At 38.4% G+C, this 21,708-nt stretch overlaps 2 protein-coding genes across 5 annotated transcripts in view; both read left to right on the top strand.

Annotated features, from left to right (window-relative positions):
• Nucleotides 1-1,525: 1,525 nt before the first annotated feature.
• On the top strand, nucleotides 1,526-10,982 carry LOC130908521 (cyclic AMP-responsive element-binding protein 1-like). The gene is made up of 3 exons (XM_057824018.1): nucleotides 1,526-1,663; nucleotides 9,606-9,735; nucleotides 9,999-10,982. The coding sequence occupies exons 1-3, from the start codon at nucleotides 1,633-1,635 to the stop codon at nucleotides 10,141-10,143; spliced, it is 306 nt and encodes a 101-aa protein (XP_057680001.1). The 5' UTR covers nucleotides 1,526-1,632; the 3' UTR covers nucleotides 10,144-10,982.
• A 3,241-nt stretch (nucleotides 10,983-14,223) lies between these two features.
• ccny (cyclin Y) overlaps nucleotides 14,224-21,708 on the top strand; it is a 70,975-nt gene continuing 63,490 nt past the window's right edge. For 2 of the 4 annotated variants that reach the window (XM_057824015.1, XM_057824016.1), the window contains exon 1: nucleotides 14,225-14,936. In XM_057824015.1, coding sequence (XP_057679998.1) covers nucleotides 14,783-14,936 — 154 coding nt within the window. In that variant the 5' untranslated portion in view covers nucleotides 14,225-14,782. Of the gene's footprint in view, nucleotides 14,937-21,708 lie in introns of all 4 variants that reach the window. The other 2 variants (XM_057824014.1, XM_057824017.1) reach the window with 2 other exon arrangements.

Here is a 21,708-nt window from a genome sequence, read left to right as displayed (position 1 = left end):
CGGCAGAGCTTATTATTTGACGCCAGATGCGGCCTTCCTGCGTCAATACTACTAGCTAGGATCGGGCTGGAAGTCACTCGTGTAATAATACGGTGGATCCGGTCAATTTTCAAACCAATATGCAATCGTAACCTACTTTTTGAGTCCATCAGATCTCTTGAGTGGTAGATCGAGGCACAGTTGACTTGTCTTTGTTGATTTAAAGCTTTCTTCTCTGCTATAATAATAACCAACACGGCCCCGTGTTCCATACAAAGCCCTCCTACCACAACAAAACAAGTAGAAACTAATATTCACATAGGAACTGAAGTAATACAGCATAAAATATACAATATAAATGAATACTACATCACATTTGTAAAATATAAACACATAATAAAATTAATTGAAATGAGCTGAAACACCTGTAATTAAATAATAAGAATAATACACACATCCTGCTTACACAATTAAATTTCTGTGTGGCACTTTAACTTGAGAAAATCCAACCAATAAAGCTTTTGAAAACCGTTCATAAGAAAAAATTATGTTTCATTGAGGCATTTCATTTGTAAAATACATGTTTACATCTTTGTCATTGGGATTGCTTTTCTCTTAAGCACAGGACTTTTTTCTTCTTTCTTTTCGAAAGAAAGTTGACCAATACACGGGGTCTGAAAGGCAAATTGTTGTTGGATTATCTTTAAATACCCGCTACTTTTTGAGCAGAATTCTAGCTTTGTATAGGCTAATGTTCCTATTGTTGAAAGCACAAAAGTGTGTAATAAACAACTAGCACATTTATATTTTGCATTTTGTTTTTTTACTGTACCGAAAATGAACCGAACCGTGACCTCAAAACCGAGGTACGTACTGAACCGAGATTTTTGTGTACCTACGATTGAGGTAAGTTATTTAGCGGGTAAAATAACAACAACAAATAAACAGTTGTCAATCAGGTGGACATTATTCAAGGAAAAACGCAGCACATGTGGAATCTCTCAAAGTATGAAATGTAAAATCCTCGACTAAAAACACAATGGTTTTTGATTAAATCGCTTAAACAGAGATATAAAATTAATCAAGAGAGTGTAAATAATGAGTTGCTCGGCAAAAAAATTGTCAGCTAATAAACAACTAACACAAACTGTACAGTATTAGAACCATCAACAACAATTCACACATTTGTCAGTTTGGCGTGTTCAATCACTCTAACATGCATGTTTTCAGAATGTGGGAGGATGCCAGCATGCCCAGTGAAACCCACACAAGCACAGGGATAAAACGCTAACTCCACACGGCAGGGTGCAAGATGAGATTTAAACCCAGCAAATATTGACTGCACAGAAGTGCTTATCACCATTCCACTGTATTGCCCATAAAAGAACCAAAAGTCTAGTGGGTTTAATAAAGAGCAAAACATTTGAGTCATGAGCAAACCGTGAAAGCAAAAGCCATCCCCACAGACAAACAGCGGTGCCCCTGACTCACTCGCAGTGAGCAGCACTGTCGACATTTGGAGGCCAGTGATGTCATGATGATGTCAATGGCTCTAATTGTAAGTTCCACAACCCTGCCACTGACTGTGGTAATATTTTAGTCAGAGTGAAGAAGCGGGAAGGGACACACTTGAAAATCCTTGGAGTAGAAAGTATGGCCGTAACTGGGGATGAAACTGAGACAGGTATGTTTTCTTATCTTTTTTACTGCATTAAGAGAAGTCTTTTTGTTGTTGTTGTTCATCAATTAATAATCCGAGTTTTTGCAGCATTTTCATGATTGGTAGCCAAACTACATAAAAAATCTGGGTAAAACATGTTAATGTGTTAGATATACAGTATTCCATAATATCAGAAATGTTACAAAAGAAACAATATTTCCCAAAGTTAGGCTTGCATTTAGATAGATTTGGCTTCTCTTTCTTTTCATAAACTCTCCCTCTTCTTCAGTGAAATGCTTCAGTGCTCTGCCCACACAAAGCAAATAGCAGCATTTACTGACGTCACTGCTGTTCCTGGTAAAGGTCTCTACAGTATGTAATACAGCGAGTAACATGTTGGCTGACGTCAGTGCCCAGCCTTGACACGATTCTATTCAGTTCCTTTTGTATACCAGAGTATGTCAGAATTAACTATCCCTATTTTGTATGCGGAAAGGGAAGAAATTCTGCCACTGCAAACAATGAATAAAAGGATAATGGTCATTCAGATAAGGAGACTCCATCCAAGAGATGGACAAGGCTTTTGCACATCTGCTTCATAGTTTCAGGAATCGCTCCCCGGGCCCTCATGCTAGCAGCTTGGGAAAAATTTTCTCTGAGTACTTTGGCTTCTTCACATATTAAAAAAAAAAACGTGATTTAGGCTGATTGATATATTGCCCATAAGTGTGGATGGTTGAGTGCTATATACAGTGAGATGAATATGTATGTACCATATTTTCCGCACCTCAAGGCCCATATTTTAAAACCGTTTTCATATATAAACAAGTTTCATAAGCAAAACATGCGCGGCGGCATCTTTGATCATTTCTGCTCCGAACGTCCGGTTTAGACAGAAAAACATGAAGTGTGGTTAAAGTAAGCTGTGTGTTTACAAAGTTAAAACGGCAAAATCAAACCAGAGGAACCCACGGAATCTCCAAAAATGAATTCAGCATGACGTAGATGAGGCGCTGAGACTTTCTGTGCTGTGCGTGAACTCCTGGAAGCGCCTATATACTGTATACTGTATATGGTTAGAAGTGGAATGTTTAGAAACAGCGTCCAGCTTCAAAGTAGCTACCTCGCCATACGCCTTAAATCGAAACCAGCTGCACACAATAAGTTACGGATGGGCTTTAAACCTCAATGTTTGTTCTTATCACTTCGTTGAACATTCATGGCCTGTGTTGACGTGAGGTGTTGATTGATATGCCGGCCACTTGAGTGATTAAAATGAGGTGAAATATTACAGTTGTCGAATGCAAAAGGCCTGACATGGATTTTGTTGATACAAGGAAATACTGCAAGGTATGTACTGTACATATAAACACAAATGGTATGTATGTCATTCTTTTTTTTATTGTAGGTATTGATCACACATAAAACATTGAGACAACATGATTCCATTTCTTTTTTTATTTAAAATGATTGGTGAATGTGCAAAACAGGTCAATAAATCACAATTTATAAAATTATTAGAAAAATATTAACGAAGGTGGAGCATAAGTCAAGCCTTCCATCATCAAAGTAGAACGCACGTAGTCTCGATATATGTCCATCCACCTAAAGTAAGTGTTGTCAGGCACATCACTTTGTCTTCTCTTGCCTAACGGCGTTTTCCACCTGTAAACAAAAAACTTGTGACACTTGAATTTATGTGTTTACATAATTGTGCCATCCTACACGTATTGATTAGCATGAGGCTAGCAGCAGATAGCATGTGTTGCAGCCACAGCAGTACAGAAGTTGAAGTAAATAATATTAAACAATCATAATTACAATCATCATCGTAATAACTATCAAAGACAACAAATCATTTCATATGCAAGATTTTAGCTTAGTATTTTTTTGAGCACTGGACACATGAAAATGCAGGGATAGGGAGAACATATCTTCCATAACACCAGCGGCCACATGGCTACATAAACACCCAGTCTTTAGGGTGGCACAGGCTTTGTTGCACATCTGCCTTCATGAACATGTTGTCCGCCCATGTCGTGATGATGGCAGATGGATGAGGGATTTCCAAATTGTCTTTTTTGAAGGATTTTGATGAGTAATGTTACTCCAGTTCCACTGTTGTTTTGGACGAAGAACGTGTAAAAACGGAAGTCGCGAGCAGAAATGTGGAAGTACCTAGTAAACTTGTCTCTAGAGCGCACCACATTATAAGGCGCAGTAGTAGTGGTTGGGGTTGCGTTGTACATCCACTAGATGGTGCTGCACTAAAGAGAATGTCATGACTAACCAATAATGATCCATATACGTATAAAGCGCATTGGATTATAGGGTGAACTGTCTGCCCTTTGAGAATATTGAAGGCTTTAAGGTGCGCCTTTAAGTGCAGAAAATACTGTAAATGGATTTGAATATCTTTAATGTCTGCATATTAAGGTAATGAAATGCAGTCATCACAAGCCTAAACATAGTGTCTGCTTAGGATAAAACCACACGACCCAAACAATAATTGTATAGTGACATATCTACTTATGAACGTCTCTACATTCAGAATTTTTAGGTTAAGACACAACTCAATGAGAAAATATTTCGTCTTGTTAAAAAAGAAATTTCAGGATACTAAAGGCAAAAATACAGTAAGGTACTCATAGTTATCAGAGCTTATTAAACGTAACATACTTATAGAACTCTGCTATTGGCTACTGCTGAGCATTCCTGGGATCCAATTCACTAAGAGGGACCTCTACTGTATGTGTGTATCCCCGCATCCTCTTTATATGCCCCTCGTGTTCCAACAGCTTTAGTGTGAGTGTATTAACTTTTATTCTTTATTCTTGTGGGTTTTTTTGTTCATTTTATGCAACTCTGATTTTATGTTTATTGTTCAATAATCTATTTGTAACATATATTTGTTACATGTTTTGATGCATTTATATACATTATAAAAGATTTATGTCTGAATTTTGGGGGGTTTAAAACAGATTAGGGCATTTACATTGAAAACACGTTTCTACTTACAGAATTTTCAGGTTAAGAAACTACTTCCAGAACCAATTAATTTTGTGAATAAAGGTACCATTGTATTGGCTTTATTTTTTCACTGATAATAACATGTACATTCACAGCACAAGGAGGAAAAAGGTCAAGATTAAGGTAGAGCATAAAAGAGTTGTGCACAACAGGTTGACTTTAGAAAACAGTGGCAGTGATGAACTTGCAAATTCACTTTTCCATTAAAAGCATCATAACATTAAAAGCATAGGAAAGCAAGCACACACCAAGTAGCTCCTCCCACCATGCTTCACATTTGGGATACAGTTTTGATGCCTTTACGGTGTGCCATTTTCCCTCTTGTGGCCTTATCATTGTATCTGAAGGAATTTAACTTTGATTTTACCAATCCACAGAATATTTTGCCAATAGTGCTATTAACATTGAAGTCATCTTTACAAACTTCAAAAGTTCAGCAATGTTTTTTCAAGATAGGAATGGCTTCATCCTTGATGTTCTCCCATGCGGCGCATTCTGCGACACGTGATAGATTTGTAAACAAAACTGTTGGCAGGTGGAAGTGATTTCTGTTAATCTTCAGCTCAATGCAAAAGGTCTGCTCATACAACAAATCCCAAGCAATTTAAGTTTAAAGCAAATCTTCAAAACCAATTAGTACAAAAAGTGGTTTTGCAGCTTGAATACTCTGTATAGTTACGGTTAGCATGTATAATCTTAATTTGTCCAAAACTCTCCAAAATATAGTCATATACCATAATTATAGCACTATAAGGCACACCTGACTATAAGCCGCCACTTTGACACGAAAACGACATTTGTTCATAGATAAGCCACACTGGAATATAAGCCGCAGCTGTCCTTATAGGGCATTTCCACCAAAATACTGTATATCAACCGTTAACACTTTATTTGACAGTGACATCATACGACTGTCGTAAGACCAAATGAACCACCATGAAGCTTTGAATGAGTTGGCTGCAAAGCTTAATCACTTCAAAAAGCTTCATTTGACCATCACTGCTTCCTTTGGGGAGAAAGTCAACCTCTGCTTCCACATGCTGTCAACACTTTTGTTGTCCAACATGCCTTCTAGCATGCATTGCAGCGCTAAAGATGTAAATAACAATCAAAATTCATGTTCTGTACTAGGGATGTCCCGATCCAGGTTTTTGCACTTCCGATCCAATACCGATATTGCTTTGCACTTCCGATCCGATACCGATACTGGCCGATACCGATACCGGCCTATCTGAGCATGTATTAAAGTTTAAAGTTATTTAGCCTCTTTACTTCGTTGTCAGACTCATGTTGAAAAGAGTTTTAGTACTCTTGATGACAACTAGCCAGCTGAATTAGGTGAGTTTGAATAACACACGATGGTTGGTAACAAGAAACTGACCTGTTTATTCAGTGACAAACACAAAAAATGATAAATAACAAACAGAAATGGCATAGTCAGTCAGTAAAACCTGCAAATAATATTTTAAACTGTCAGTGGAAAATCCCACAAATCCCCCAAGCTATTAGATGTTTTTAATGTTTCGTGCATTAGTTACAAAAATTGTATAAAAAGCCTTTCAGGTTTAAATAAACGACTATTTCAGTTTCAAGTTAACATTTTAAAACAGTAAATAAACTACTTAAGTCCCCATTCTGTTTCAGCAGCTTTAAACTACATTCAATTCATTTAATTTTGCGAATCAACTGTTAAAGTTGCTAAAATTGCTCCCGTTATTCCATAATTTCCCTTCTGTCTACTTTTGACATGTGAAAGTTTTAAAACTGTTTTGAAGATAGATTCAAGTCAAGATTTTGCCGATTTAGGAGTATTTTAGATAAAAAGTTAATTAGGTTCGCTTGGAAGGTTCACTACAACAGCCTACAAGGGAAGTCTCCTGCTTTAAGATGGCGGCTGTTTACTAACGCACCTAGTTTTCAATGCATCTGTTGCTCACGCTGTCGAGTCTGTCATTGTGCATCTAGTTCTACATACATATGATATGTATTAGACAAACATGTTTACTCTCGGGACGCAATGCGGTCCGTTTCTCATTGCGTCCCGAAGACCTCGCTGTGTATTAGGCTTGAGCGTTTACGTCACAGCAGCACGGGATCGTGCGAGATTTGCGACAACGCAGCCATTTCGGAAGCACGTCTGCATCACAGGACATTTAAACTTAACGGCAAATACAATTCAACTACGAGTGCCAAAGATGGAAAAATGTACGGAAAACTTGCCAGTTCGATACAGAGACAAACTGGTTACCACGGCGAAGGACAGATATGTGAGCAATTTTAAGGATGTGAACAATGTTGACCCTCACGAGCAAGCCGAACACAAATGGAATAAAGATGTCGACAAGCTTCCACCACTACGCGAAATGGACATCATGCTGTATTTAGTGTTTGGTGTATGTTACTACACTCATCAGCAATTCCGAAACCACAAATCGCTACAAAGCTACGAACAGTTTTGCCGCGGATGGGTGCAGGATCTGCACATTATGACCATAGCAAACGGCAACACCATCTTTCTAGCAAAGGTAGGCAATGTGTGTTTACATTAGTCTGTGACCACGGATGTACACATTTTTTGTTGCAGAAAATGTAGCCTGTGTACAAATTCTTTGCCACTCTCTCACGTCAAAATATTACAACTTTTTCATTTAGCAACGACAGGAATTATGTCTTATGAAGACAATGCACATGTATGCATGCTAGTTGTTTAGCTGTAGCTATAGCTAACAACAGGCCGACTTAGGGCATAAAGTTACTGAAATTTGCGTAAACAAACGAAATTAACTTACCGGAGTGGAAGTGCATAGAGCAAACTCTGTGTGTAACTGGAGAATCAAACATTATGCCCTTCCTTCTGATCGAGGCCACCCATGCCATTCTTCGACGTTTGGTAAGTTCAGATATGACCTTTCCCTTGCCTTTTCTCCATGTAGGGATCCGGAAGAAACTCAACGGTGTTCCGTCGAGCTGTACATTCTCCTTTCTATTCGATCGGTTGTTGCAATTCTTTACCGCACAATAATTTCCAACCATTTTTAAAGAGCGACCTGAGTTGAAATGTCTCACTGTTTATGTTTCTTGCTTCCACAATGGCGATAGCGGCGGAAACCTCGCGAGTGCCACGTCATACGCTCGAGCCTAATTAGTTTCGCTTTACTTGACATATTTCATTAATCGGAATTTGGATGTTTGTGAATCGTTCTCGAATCTACCACGGCAGAATCGCTCAAGGATGGAATGACGTCTGGGCATGTTGTACCGTGGTTCTAACGCTGCGTTCCAGAAAAGTGGGATGTCGGACTTTTCCGACCTCCGACTAGGAAAATATCATTGAAACACCACTCGAACTGGGAGGTCCAAGTCACGAAGTCGGAGAAAAAATAACTACCCCGACTTCCAAGTTGTTTCAATCTGACGTCACTGGACAAAATGGCGCTCAAGAACACGAATGATAACACAATAACGAAGTAAATCAAGTTTATTTTTTTCCTCATACAGTGAATTATCTTTGTTGTGCTATGTTTTTATATTGACGATCAGCAAAGGATGTAACTGAAAAAAGGCAGTTTACAGTGTGGGCTATAACGCAGCCGTCGTTTTTCCTCTACTATTTGATCGCTTATAGGAAGGCAGGTTCGCTGGAAGTTAAAATGCCTTTGGATGACCAAAATAAAAAACACCTCGTCGCGATCAGCCATCTTTGTTGTTTACATTTGCTTGGAACGCTTTGAGGTCGGAACTGGTACCATCCGAGTGGGATAAATCCGACTTCCCACTTCTCTGGAATGCAGCATAATGTGTTGATGGTGCCTCTTTACTCACGAGAGATAATGGCTCATCATCCAGAATGAATTCTTGATTCTTCTTCTTGCAATGACTTTTGTTATCCCCTGGGCTTTGGGACTGTCGAGTGCCAGTTTGTCACGCATAGCAAAAGTTTCTGCCAGTGTTAGTTGCGTAGGACCTTTCTTTTTGTCTTCAGTTTTCCTAACATACTCCTTATATTGTTTGTGGTGGTATGTCGCTAAATGCTTGATTAGGTTGATTGTATTAAAACTTCTTACAGCTTTACCACCACGCTTGACTTTGTGGCATATGTTGCACTCTGCCTCTTCGTCTTTGTCGTCCTTTAAGGTGAAATGATCCCACACAACTGACATTTTTACCGATAAAGTCTCTCGGTAAATTGGGAGACGATAATGTAGTGTGTTGAAGGTGTGCCGTAAAATGCGGACCGGATTTTAGGGAAACCGAAGCAAAAACTGGAATGGATTATGTAAATCGGTGCGCTGGAAAACCCGGACGGGACATTCGAAAAAAACTGGATCGGAAGTCTGGATCGGAATTTTTCCGTGTCGGCCGATCCGATGCGCATTTTTTTGCCCATATCGGCGTCCGATCCGATCCAAATATCGGATCGGGACATCTCTATTCTGTACTCATTATTTCTTCAGCTAATGTTCCAGTTCTTTCATTAATTGCTAGTTATGGTACTTGGTAACACTTTGACAGTGGTGCCATAAGACCTTCATTGATTTGACACTGTCATTAGCATTAATGAATGCTTATAACAAATGTCATTTAGTGTTATCCGGCAAATTACCTCACTGATGTAAAAGAGCCGAGTTGGACATAAATGGAGGTAGTGACATAATTTGCCGGATGGGACTTAATGACATCTGTCACAAGCATTCATTAATGCCAATAATAGTGTCAACTAAAGTGTTACCTATTAACCCAATGAATCAACAAATAAGCTACAGGATTCAAAGTGAAGGAACCCTAACCCGTGCCTTAACCTGAAAATTCTGTATGTAGAGATGTTCGTAAGTAAAGCGACCACTCATTCTAACAGTCAGTGGTTCCAACTGCTATGCTAAATTGTGACCAGTCCTCAGGTTATATTATGACTTAAGAACCTGTTATGTTTCTGCAGGATCCACAATTAAACTCATTGGCAGCAGCTCTGTCCACCCTCTAGCTGTGGCACACACCAGCACCCAAAGCTCCCAGAAGCCTTTGGAGGATGTATCACAGAAGAGGGAACAGCGCTTGATAAAAAATAGGTATTAATATGTGTATTTGTTTAAATTACACAGGCAGCTCACCCACAATCCTCAAAATAGGTGCTTTGATTGGAAAATGAATGGATTTAGGAACCAACAGTCTTTCTCGCCACTACACACTTGGTGCAAACAATAAGAAGACTAACGGTTCATTACTGTGAGAAAACACTGTATGCGCTCTTCTTCTGGCGTAACCGGATTCATGTCCTGAATAAGGTGTCTGTTGTCTTAGGAATTGGATGATAAACCGGTGACTTTTACAGGGAAGCTGCCCGCGAGTGTCGACGAAAGAAGAAAGAGTATGTTAAATGTCTGGAAAATCGTGTGGCAGTTCTTGAAAATCAAAACAAGACTCTGATTGAGGAGCTTAGAGCCATGAAAGACATCTACAGACACAAAGTTGAGTGATAATTCATTTGGAAGATGAAAGAAGGAAGGTCAAACACCCACAAAACCCACCATAAAACACGTGAGAAATAATCATATAAATCACTGTATTGATGTTCTGGGCATGTTGTTTGCAGCACTGTCACCTACATTTACTGTACTGTACATTCTATTACTGTATGTCATGTTCACATGTGATACTGACCTGATTTTAGGTAGGACAAAGCCAGGGATTGTTTTCTGTATTCCTTTATAAAGCTTTTTTTCCCCTTTTGAAACCTCAGGAGGAGGATCAGTACATTACCATGGTGGTTTAGTACCACCATCCTCCTCATTATTAATTGTTCTTCTTTCCCCTCCAGTGTTGAAAAAAACAAACAAAAAAAAAACACTGGTTTGTTGAGAAATAAATGCAGTTTATATTTTGTAAACGTTTGGAAAAACTATTGCAAACATGCAAGGAGTTATTGAATAGAATAGAAATTTTGAATAGCATTTATGGATATACCCAAATACTATATTAGTCACACACATTGTGTAAATTTCTATTGATTTGTCATTTTTTTAAGTATCTGCGCTTCAATCAAGTGTTCCATCGTGCTTTAAAACCGATGTTATTAATATTATTATTACTGTTATCTTTATTATTATGTTTTTTATTATTCCAATGTACCATGAAAGATGGTTATAGAACAAAACATGTATTGTAAGAGAGAGAATTTGATGTGTGCTACATGCTATGCTTCTGATTTAGGTATACAATATTTAACTGACAAATCTTTTGTCTGTCATAATGATGTTGGCAAATTTTTACAATCCTAAATATTGTTGTATTAAACATGTATTCTACTCCAACTTTATGAAGATTGCTTTGGATCATCTATCTTTACATTTTTTTAATTAATTAATTTTAACTATTTGGGAAATTTACAAAGGATATTTTTTTAAGATTCAGCATTTACTTTACCAAAAGGCAAGGGCGTAGGTTTACATAGGGATGGTCGGCACGTAACACTACCAACTTTTCAGGATGCTCAAATTGTCCCCACCAACTTTTAAGCAACCTTATTTGCATTTTATAATGAGTTCAGTTATATAGGTAATTTAGATTGTCTTCCCATATGTTGTAAGGATAGAATAGACACTACCATTATTGACTGAATCATTTTCATTATGTTCAGACTTACATTTATCCCTTTTCACTTTCTGAATGTGCCAGTCCCTTTTTTTCCCTCAAACACACCTTTGATTGGCTAATGACTTGATGGCACCCCCGCCCCCTACACACAACACATTCACAGCCCGACAGAAATATAACATGCCGTCCCCTTTGAAGACGAGAGATATTAGAAGTTTTTTTTCTGCCAGCAGCTGCCACTGTAAGTTATATAAAAAGACGTCAAACACAAATAATTTTGCTACTGAAAGTCCGATCTGCATCAGAGTTAGCATAACATTAAACTGTGTGAAATTGCTAACCTGCAGAACTACTGCAGTCAGGCCAGCCTCCACAAGGAACAACGAAGTCAAGCTATCCGTCCCTCATTTGGATCATTGTTTACATTATGTGCGTTACAGTGAGGCAACGCAGTGGCTTCAACCTGCGAGTCCCTTTATTAAAAAATAAGAAAAAAAAAGGGCAGCTATCCAAGAATGGGTCCACTTCAGGAGGACACTGACTTGTGTCCACCCTGACTCGGTTTTACAGGCGAGTGATTCGGCTGCATCGATAGCAAACTAACTATTCGACAGTAAAAAGCCAGTAAATCATAGATGTATCGACAGTACAACACGGACTCGGCTATCGCAAACACAAAAAACGGTTGATGGCGTTCACACAGTTGCTCTGATAATTTCATATATCAAGCGAAGTGTATATGATTAACATATGATTCGCTTGCACATCAATAATGCTGCGCAGTGACATCCACATTGCCCCAAGAATGGCCGCACTTCAAGTGAGACAGCACACATCCCATAACATGAACAGCCACTACTCACAATCGTGGTTGCCTCAACTTCCCATCATGCATTTCGATCGTGATGGGCGTGTCATAACTACGCCAGAGCAAACGAAACCACAGTCGCGCATGCTAAAACAATGGACAAATAACACGAGCGCTGACGCCAGCTTGCCAGGCGGAAGTTACAAATGACAGCGATTGATTTTCAACGCACGTCGGACTTTGAAGTGAAGACGGCAGCCAGATTCGCATGGGACAGAGATCGTGAGTTTTTAACCCTGAAAAATAACCCACTACAACGGCACGACCTGCTGGAGATATTGTTTCCACGAAACGCAGTCTACTTAAACATGAACATGTGGATCAGTTGATCTTCAAGAAAAATCTGACCTTCAAAAAAGATATGGACAGTGATGAGGAATAAAAATATGGAAGCACAGGCATAAGTGAATTACTTTGCTGTGTATAAGGTTAAAGGTTATTGACCTATCTGGCTAAAATGCCATGTTTTTATTCCCCCAATTATACCATAGGTAAAGAATAGCATTATGCTTTATTTATTATTTATTTATTATGATAACACTAGCAGGTTTAATTCTTTTCTTCTAGAGCTCCTGCATATAATTTTAGTTTATAAGATGTTTATGTTGAAAGGTTGCACTTAAATTACCTACCTCTTGTGTTCAAAACACCAGGAAATACAGAGATTGAATTACTGCACTTTATTGTTACTGGAGTTTTATTTTATCATCAATCCCAGCCAACAAAATGATGGTCATCTAGTTGGCCTTATTTTTATTTTCATGTCTCAAGACTCAGCCTAACCTAAAAAATGAAAATAAACATACATTGGTTTGAACTTTTGTTGTTTAATTTTGCTTGTAGAAATTTGGTCTTTTTTATCCGTTTAAAATGCTGTAAGAACAAACAACAAATGTTTACTATTGTATCGTTTTCACACTGTATCGAACCGTATCGTTCTTCAACTGTATCGAATCGTATCGAATCGCTCTGCCTTAAAAATGTATCGTTTTTCTAATCGAATTGTAACCTGTGTATCTAGATACATATCGAATCGGCTTCATACCAGAGATTCCCAACCCTAATATATATGTGTATGTGTGTGTTTTTTTAACAGCTAAAAAAACAGCATTGCCAAAAGAAACAAAAAAATATATTTTTTATACTCCGCAACACTTCCGGAAAAAGCAGAGGAGGAAGTACTTTAACATGTTTGGAACTTTAGTTCAAATAAATTATAAAAAAAGAAGAAGGTTTTTTTGGTATCAGATCATACTCGGTATCGGCAGATTCTCAAAATCGGGTGACTCGGACTCTGCTGCAAAAATATGCGATCAGGACATCCCTAGTTTCGGTTCATGTATTTTTACATTTTTTAAAATTAATTATTATTCACTATTTGGGAAATTTACAGTGGATGTTTTTTTTTTATACTTAAATACAGAAAAACTTAAGATCACGCATTAACTTAAACAAAAGAGGACACAAAAAACAAATGGTTCACTCAAAGAAATCTTCCTACTTTACAGTAAAGTATAAGTGGCATGGAAAATGAATGAATGAACATAGTAAACAAAAAACAAAACAATACGATATTGAGCTATTTTGGGATTAACACTCCGACCAGTAGGTAGCGCTACTGAACAACAGGCTGTGTGTCACGACAACGGCGGTAAACGAAGAAGATGAGGCAAAACCCTAGATCTCGCCTAGAGCGAGTTGATCCATTACTGAGATACGTAAGTGCATTTATCATATTGAATGTGTCGGATCTTCCCGCACACCAAGTAGTGATGAATACAATAGGCTGAACTTTATAAAGCGAACGCGTCCTCTTATTAAATTTCACATGTATTATCAATATTATAAGTGCTCATACTTAATATTTGAAATTTGTGTTGGAAAAAGACCACTATAAACCAACGTGTGTAACATGCGTCAGTGTTTCAGAATTTTCAGCAAACGTTTCAAATATTAGCATTTTGTTTTAGGGAACGCTTTCTTAGATCTAAAACGTGAATCCAGCGGCCCATATACGTGTTTTATTATTATTATTATTATTGACACATTCAACATGGCGGCGTCGTTACCGTATGATTGAACATCAAGGCTGGCTCTAGATATTTTTTATGAATATATAAACAGAAGAGGAAACATTCTCCGATGCAATGCATATGAGAGCAATACTGTAACGGCGAAGCTACTGGTGTTCACATATTAATGGCTACAATGTAGCACCGATAGGGGGACAAATATTTGCCAAACGTGCAAAAGTGGCATGTGCTGCTCTATGCTTGGGTCGCGAGAGCGTCAAAAATGATTTGGTGAGAAATAGGAGGGGACGCTCAGTCTGGAATAACAAGACGAAGGGAGTCGTCAGAGAGAAAGCTAAGTGTGTTACATGGAGGAACGAATCTGCCCTCGCCTGAAGGTTTGGAAAGGGCGCGAGGCTCCAAGTCGCATCTCTTAGCTTAATTTAGCATTTTAGCAGCATTTAAATGGCTTGGAGTCATCAGCTAAGCCTATCTTAGGCCGGGGAAGGGCGTGTAACGCGAGCGGATAACGGGGCCAGTTTGTAGTTTGTCTCATCGCATTACCGCCCAACCTTTTCCTCTTTGCCGTTCCAAGAAACTAAAGTTGTGTCCTTACACCGTAATTCATTACCTAATCTCGTCATGGGGAATACACCTTCCTGCTGCGTGGCTTCGAGCCCCAAACATAGGCGGAACAACCACTCCAGACTGGAGCCCTATCGACCAGAGCCGGAGCTGAGCCGGGAGGATACTGGCTGCAACCTCCAGCACATCAGTGACAGGGAAAATTTGGACGGTAAGATGCTGATAAACCCTTGAGGCTCATTGTGAATTAGCCTATTTTAAATCTTACTTAAAATATTTATGCAAAGCACCAATCAGTGCAACAATAACACTTGTCGATTTCTTTTAATGCCTTGGTTTACTATGCCATTTGTTGCCAGTTAGATAAAAAATTGAGGTCGATATCTGTGATCAGCCTTGACATATTTATTGATGATGTGTACTTGCTATAGATGAAAAGACATCCATATTTTAACGTTTTAAAAATAAATTTGAACAAAATACGCTTAGTGCTGCAGTGTTCGTGCAGTTGTTAGTGTTCAAATCAACTAAAAGGAAATATCAAAATATTTTTTTTCTCATATGCAACATAGGGCTGGGCGATATGGCCTTAAGTACGTATCACGGTAAATTGAGCAGATTTACCTCGATAACGATAAATGACGATAAATTCGCCCAAGCGGACTGTTACATAATTTGAAAATTTGAATCACTGCATGGAATACAAATTAACCGTTTCTCGTTAAATTTATTTACCAGCTTTCAATTTAACAATTGCACATGCAGTCTAAACATTAAGTATAAAAAAGAAATCTTGTAAACAATAATAATTCTTGTGTGAACATTTATAACAGCTTGTATGACTTGAAAAATGTACAACATTATAGAAATCAATATGATGACTGTGCAAACATGTCATTGTAACACAAATGACTTGCAGCTTTAACAGTACACTTCAGACAACTTATTGGTAATGGCTGCTGTGACATAATCATTCAACACAAGTGTTTACGTGAGGTTTCAGTTTTTTTTTTCCAGAACATTTTTTAATGCATGCACCCCCACACAGACACAGCCAGATTAAAGCTGTATTGCTCTGATGCCAATGAAACATTTAAGATTTTATTATGGCAGAATAAAGCAAACACATACAGAAAAATAGCTGTGGCCGTTAAACTGTCATATTAAATATAGGCTTCACTGTTGGATTATACTTTATGCTGAGTGCTTTACCATCATGAAAGCTTTCAGAGAAATCACACAGAAATACCAAATAACGCGACATAATGATTGCTAGATGATGTCCGTGCCCAGTCCACTCATTAATTTCAGCCGTTTCGACAAGGTTAGAGCCGCTATCCGACTCATCACGTTCATTTGTACCGTTAGCTGCAAGCGTTAGCCTGTGGCTTGGCTACCAGAAGAAAGCACTGAAAGCATCCTCTCCTGAAATCGTGATAACCAGGGCAGGACAGCGGGTGAAAGCCCGTCTGGAATCCGCCAAGAGTTTACTTAATGTCGGGTGAAAGTTTGGCGAAGCTCCCTTAAGCCCGGCTCCATCACGTTTGCTTGTAGCGTTAGCCGCTAGCGTCAGTCTTCTGTTTGTTTGGCTTCCTGAAAACCATGTGACTCCATACGTAAGCGCACTGACTGCTTTCTTAAAGGGGAATGAACATAGCCGAACAACACAGAGTCAAAGCGGGATGAAAAGGCTATATTTTCTTGTTTTATTACATTACCAAATTTACCGACATGGTCTAAATTTTGCAGTCATCATGAAGAATTTCGGTAATGGTAAATTTTTGGTTTACCGCCCTGCTCTAATGCAACAGGAAATAACGCTGAAAAGATGTTGGATCAACATTCCACTGTCGATCTTGTATCATTGAATCAATGCCACTTTTGCGCCCTCAAGTAATGTTGTTTCAACGTTGAAATCCTTACAAAACTTAAACTTCATTTCGATTATTAATAATAATACATTATTATATATTATCAAATAACAACGCTAATCCAATGTTATGTTTTCGACCAAAACGCCCGCTTATCCATAATTCAAGGACTTTTGTATCATATTTCCCGGTCAATCATAAATCAAATATTTGTCAACATTAGTTCATCAACTATAAAACAATGTTAACCCAACCATTGCCTGACATACCATAGAACAATATTGTTTCAACGTCACTTGACGTCGAAAATTTTGATGTAAACAACACTGATGATTTTGATTAAAAATCAACGTTCATTCAATGTCGGTCTGCTATCTGGGATAGCAACAGTCCACTAGCTTAAATGTTATAAAATGCAAATTAAAAAAAAAAAAAAAAAAAATTATTTTTATTTTTTTACAATGCTCTTAATGGTTCAAACACATTTCCCCACAGAAAACAGGTAAATATACGTACAAACTAAATTACGACTGCATTAAAAAACATTAGCTCAAACAAAAACTTCGCTTATGTTGGTCTTAACAGGGAGCAACTGGATTTAGCCATGTTGAAATGAGTTATATGTCATATTCACTGTTGCCACTAGAGGGCAGTGTATCCAGCCATATCAATAAAACTAAATGCATGAGTTATATGTCATATTCACTGTTGCCACTAAAGGGCAGTGTATCCAGCTAAATCAATAAAACTAAATGCAAACACTTTCAAAACAAACCATTACAACGCCACCTTCATTAAATGAATACTTGAAGCAGCAGAATTTAATTTGAATCTTTTTTTTTCTAATTAATTAATTAATCGTTGCAGCACTACTTATGACAGATGTCATGAAGTGTGATTCGCCAAATTTTGTCACTTAATCCATTTATGTCCAGCTCGGCTGTTTTACATCCATTCAAAAGTGACATAATTTGCCGGGTGACACTTATGTCAATGACACCTCTGTCAAATAAAGTGTTACCGGTTAATATAGTTTGGTGTAAATATCCCTGAAAGGGATCCTCGATCTTAAAGACGAGCAATTCTTAAAAAATAAATGTTAGTATGAGTTATAGTAATTGGATATTAAAACCCCTCTTAATGTTTTCGTTTTAAAAAAATTTATAAAATCATTTTAACTGATAGGTCGCCATTCTTGTTGACGTTGCAGTGTGGTGACGTCACATGGCCCGCTGCCGAACTTCCAGCGTGTCAATTGTTAGCTACTCCAACATGTCGTCGATTCTGCCCTTCCAATTTGAACCAGAGCGGAAAAGTGAAGAGCAGGACAGCACTGTCGGTGTTTCACAAGACGAGCAGCAAAGGCAAAATGCAGAGCAGGAAATACCTGATAAGACAAGAGTTGGGCAAAACTGGTGATGTACTTGTGGCAAGTGTGTCTCAATGACAGCGCAACGAGAGAGTGTATGCTGTTGAGAACTACGGTTTATGTTAGCAGACCTTCAATGTGAGCTACTGCGTGATCAAACTTATTCCAATATAATTATGTAGATTGTTAGCATCCAGAGCTTTCGTGTGCTTTACATACTTTACAGGCCAAAAGTTTGAACACACCTTGTCATTCGTGCATCTTTATTTTGATGACTATTGACTTGAGGCGTGCGACATTTCTGATTCTTAGATTATTCGCGATTCGGCCGTGGAAGATTCGAGAATGATTCACAAACATCCAAAATCCGATTATTGAATTATACCAGGTAAAGCAGAAATAAAACACAGTCAGCGCGGTCTTCAGGACGCAATGAGGAACGGACCAAGAGTAAATATAATGTTCAACTCATGCCGTTAGATTAAAAAAAAAAAACGATGATACCTGACTGCGGCCGTCAGCCGCCACAAACAGCGCCAAGTAGCTAGTTGCTACAAACATACGGCAACATATGGCTATGGTAGATATCACATATATCTAGAACTAGATGTTAAATGACAAATGACTGCCTTGTTAGATCATATACCAAGAACTAGATGCGAAATGACACTTTCCCGCTCTAGTAAACAGGCACCATCTTAAAGCAGTAGACTTCTCTAGAAGGCTCTGTTGTAGCAAACCTAATTACTTTTTATCTAAAAAAACAAAAAACAAAACAAAAAAAACCCCAAATCGGCAGAATCTTGACTTGAATCTATCTTTAAATGATGAAACAGGGAAATTATGAACAACATTAAATTAACTGAATGTAGTTTAAAGCTGCCGGTACAGAATGAGGACTTGAGTATTTTATTTACTGTTTTTAACGGTTAACTTGATACCGAAATAGTAGTTTCTTTAGCCTGAGAGGATTTTTGAACAATTTGGGAACTAGTGTACAAAAAATTTAAAGCGGGGGTTGGGGTATTGTGGTGCATCAATAATTGATTTATAATCGAATCAGAGCCATTATAAACATTATAAACATTATAAACTCTCACTGAAGGTAATAAAACTATGAATGCACACGTGTGATGGTCAGGATCGTAGTCGTGTCGTGGCTGACTGTCCTCATTAAATTTATCATCTGACCTAATCGTCATCCTGGGATCGAGTGTCCTCCATATCAACCAACTTAAGTTTAGCTACGTAAGAGTGTTCCATAATAAGTGCTCGGCTCGCATCAACTGGCCACTGCACCGCTGCATCGGACGTGTCTGGATCAGTTTGAGTGGCAGCGTCACTCATATTAGGTGAATACTGAACAGACACACTTACTGCCTGATGAACTGACAGTAGGGATGAATTATTAGCTTCCTCTGTGACTAGCGGTACACCCGAAGGCTCGCCTACTGCTGTAGCGACAGGAGCGGCTTGCCTGCTGAAGAGAGCGGCGAGCAGTTTCATGTCTTTGGTGCTTTATTGTGCGCATTTGCTCGCTATCCGTGCGTGTTGAGGCTTCTTGTGAGGGAAAATAGTTGGAACAGCATTGGATTTTAGTTCCCGCTTATATCCAGCCGCTCCGGTGAGCTCTTTCATAAGTTGTCGTCTACTAAAAGCCTCGAACGCGGTAGGAGAAAAATGGCAAGAACAAAGCCTTGGGTCTTTGGGAAGTTTTGTCAGTTTACAGACATTTTCCCAAACCTTTCTCCTCTTCATGTCAATTGGAAATCTATGGAGAATCAAATCACTCCCTTTCTTTCCATTTGACTGGAAATTGCATCCAAAAGCAGCGCATCGTGGCATTTTACTTAGCGAGTTTAGGCAGCAATACACAATTGTTGTACACAATTGGAAACGTCCCAATTATGTCATCACACCGAGCCCACAAAATATGGCACCCACTATTGGTCAAAATTTGTACTAAATATTATGAAATATTGCCAATGATTTAACATTTTATATGTTTCTAACAACATATTTTTTAGTACAAGAGAGCAATTGTTGTTTATTAGAGCTTACATGTCTTCGAGGATCCCTTTAATACAGTGAGGACACCTGTAGCTTATAGTCTGTGCGGCTTATCTACTGTATGAACAAATGCATTTTTGTGTCAAATTTGGTGGTTGCGGTAGGTGCACTAAACAGTCCAAAAATTACAGTAATATGAAAAATACAATTTTGGAAATTCTACTAACAATAGAGTATTTTTAAAGGTCAATAAATTGATCAACTGTGACTGTGCACATATTTGTCTTTGATGGACTTTTTTTTGCTACTTCTCAATTTCACTCAAGTGCTCCTGTGTTGGTCGGTGTGTGGCAGGCCCAAACCTCTTTGCAGAAGGTGTTTAAATCCATATTTGTGTTCGTGATGTAACGGTACAATCATGATATAACTAGTAGGAGTGGGAACCTCTCAGTACCTCCCGATACGATACCCGATACAAAGCTCCTGATAACGATGATCTCATGATATAGAGATACAACGATTATCGATACATTGGTCAGGAAATCATTCTAGGATATTCTACAAAATAACTAATAAACAGACAAACAAGTTATCTTCATCCTTCTGTTGTAAGTTTATCTCGAATTAATGTCCAATCCATTTGAACTGGGAGGGTGGCAGCAAACAAACCCCGCCCACTTCTATGGTCGTCAGTGGCAGCCAATGCCAGGCAACGAGGTGATTTTTCAGCTCATTACCTGTTGATTTTCAGTCACTTCCTGTTTATTTTAGGCCATTTCAGTGTCACTTCCTGTAGATTTTGGGTGGCAGAACAAGAAGTGACCTGGGAATGAATAGGAAGTGACTCAAACTCAATAAGAAGTAACCTGTAAATGCCCTAAAATGAACAGAAAGTGACCTGTAAATGCCCCGAAAATCGGAAAGAGTGACTGTGAATGCTCTGGTTTCTAATGAACGAAAGTTCTTTCGCCCTTCCCAGTATTATTGGATTTGGGTGTCGAGCGCAGTCAATGGCAGCCATAGAGTTAATTGAGACACTATTATAGTGGAAGATTTCGGTAGCAATGTGTTGGTTCCTTATTTTTAATTTTGTTTAAACATTGACACCTTTTTAAAATAAAACTCAATTCTCGGCATGAGCGAATCGATAACCTTTTTGGTTGCGAAGGATCATGGAATATCACCATTTTGATATTTTGTCACACCTCTAATAACTGGTGTGGAGGTCAGTCTTCGTTGTGACGGGTGTGACGTCATTTGCTCCCCAAGACACAATTGAGCCTATTGAGATAGATGTTTTTCCTAGATCAGGGGAAGAGTTGGTTTCACACTTTTGGTCCCATGCTATTGACACAAGTCTTGGCTTGGAAGTGATTCCCCTCAAGGCCTTGGTATTTAATCTAAATCCTGATCAAATATTGAGCTCTGACTTTAATTCTTCTCTATTTTAGGCTTTAGAAAAATGTGTCTTTCATAGTGCTATTACTGTGTGTGTGGCATGCAAGTTTTTGTTTAGTTCAATGAGGCTCCAGTTACATTTACACTGCTAAAAACGTAGGAGCACACACACACACGTTTGTAGAAAATTGTGGATGAATACAGTACATGTGGAATGTCACAAATAGCCTACTGTAGGTCAGTATTTGTGGCTTGGTTCTATGACATGTCAAATAAGTTTTGTAAATAAAACATGGAAATTTGTTACATCACATAATGCAGACAGGTTATCACTT

Source organism: Corythoichthys intestinalis, chromosome 20 (assembly GCF_030265065.1).
Source record: "Corythoichthys intestinalis isolate RoL2023-P3 chromosome 20, ASM3026506v1, whole genome shotgun sequence".
NCBI lineage: Eukaryota > Metazoa > Chordata > Actinopteri > Syngnathiformes > Syngnathidae > Corythoichthys > Corythoichthys intestinalis.
This window is presented reverse-complemented; position numbering and strand designations above follow the sequence as displayed.

What these genes read in the sequence shown, in the direction of transcription:
- LOC130908521 (XM_057824018.1), top strand. Translation starts at nt 1,633, where the DNA reads ATGGCCGTAACTGGGGATGAAACTGAGACAG. An exon ending in TGGGGATGAAACTGAGACAG is followed by an intron (nt 1,664 to 9,605) that starts GTATGTTTTCTT and finishes ATGTTTCTGCAG; the next exon opens with GATCCACAATTAAACTCATT. An exon ending in CAGCGCTTGATAAAAAATAG is followed by an intron (nt 9,736 to 9,998) that starts GTATTAATATGT and finishes TGACTTTTACAG; the next exon opens with GGAAGCTGCCCGCGAGTGTC.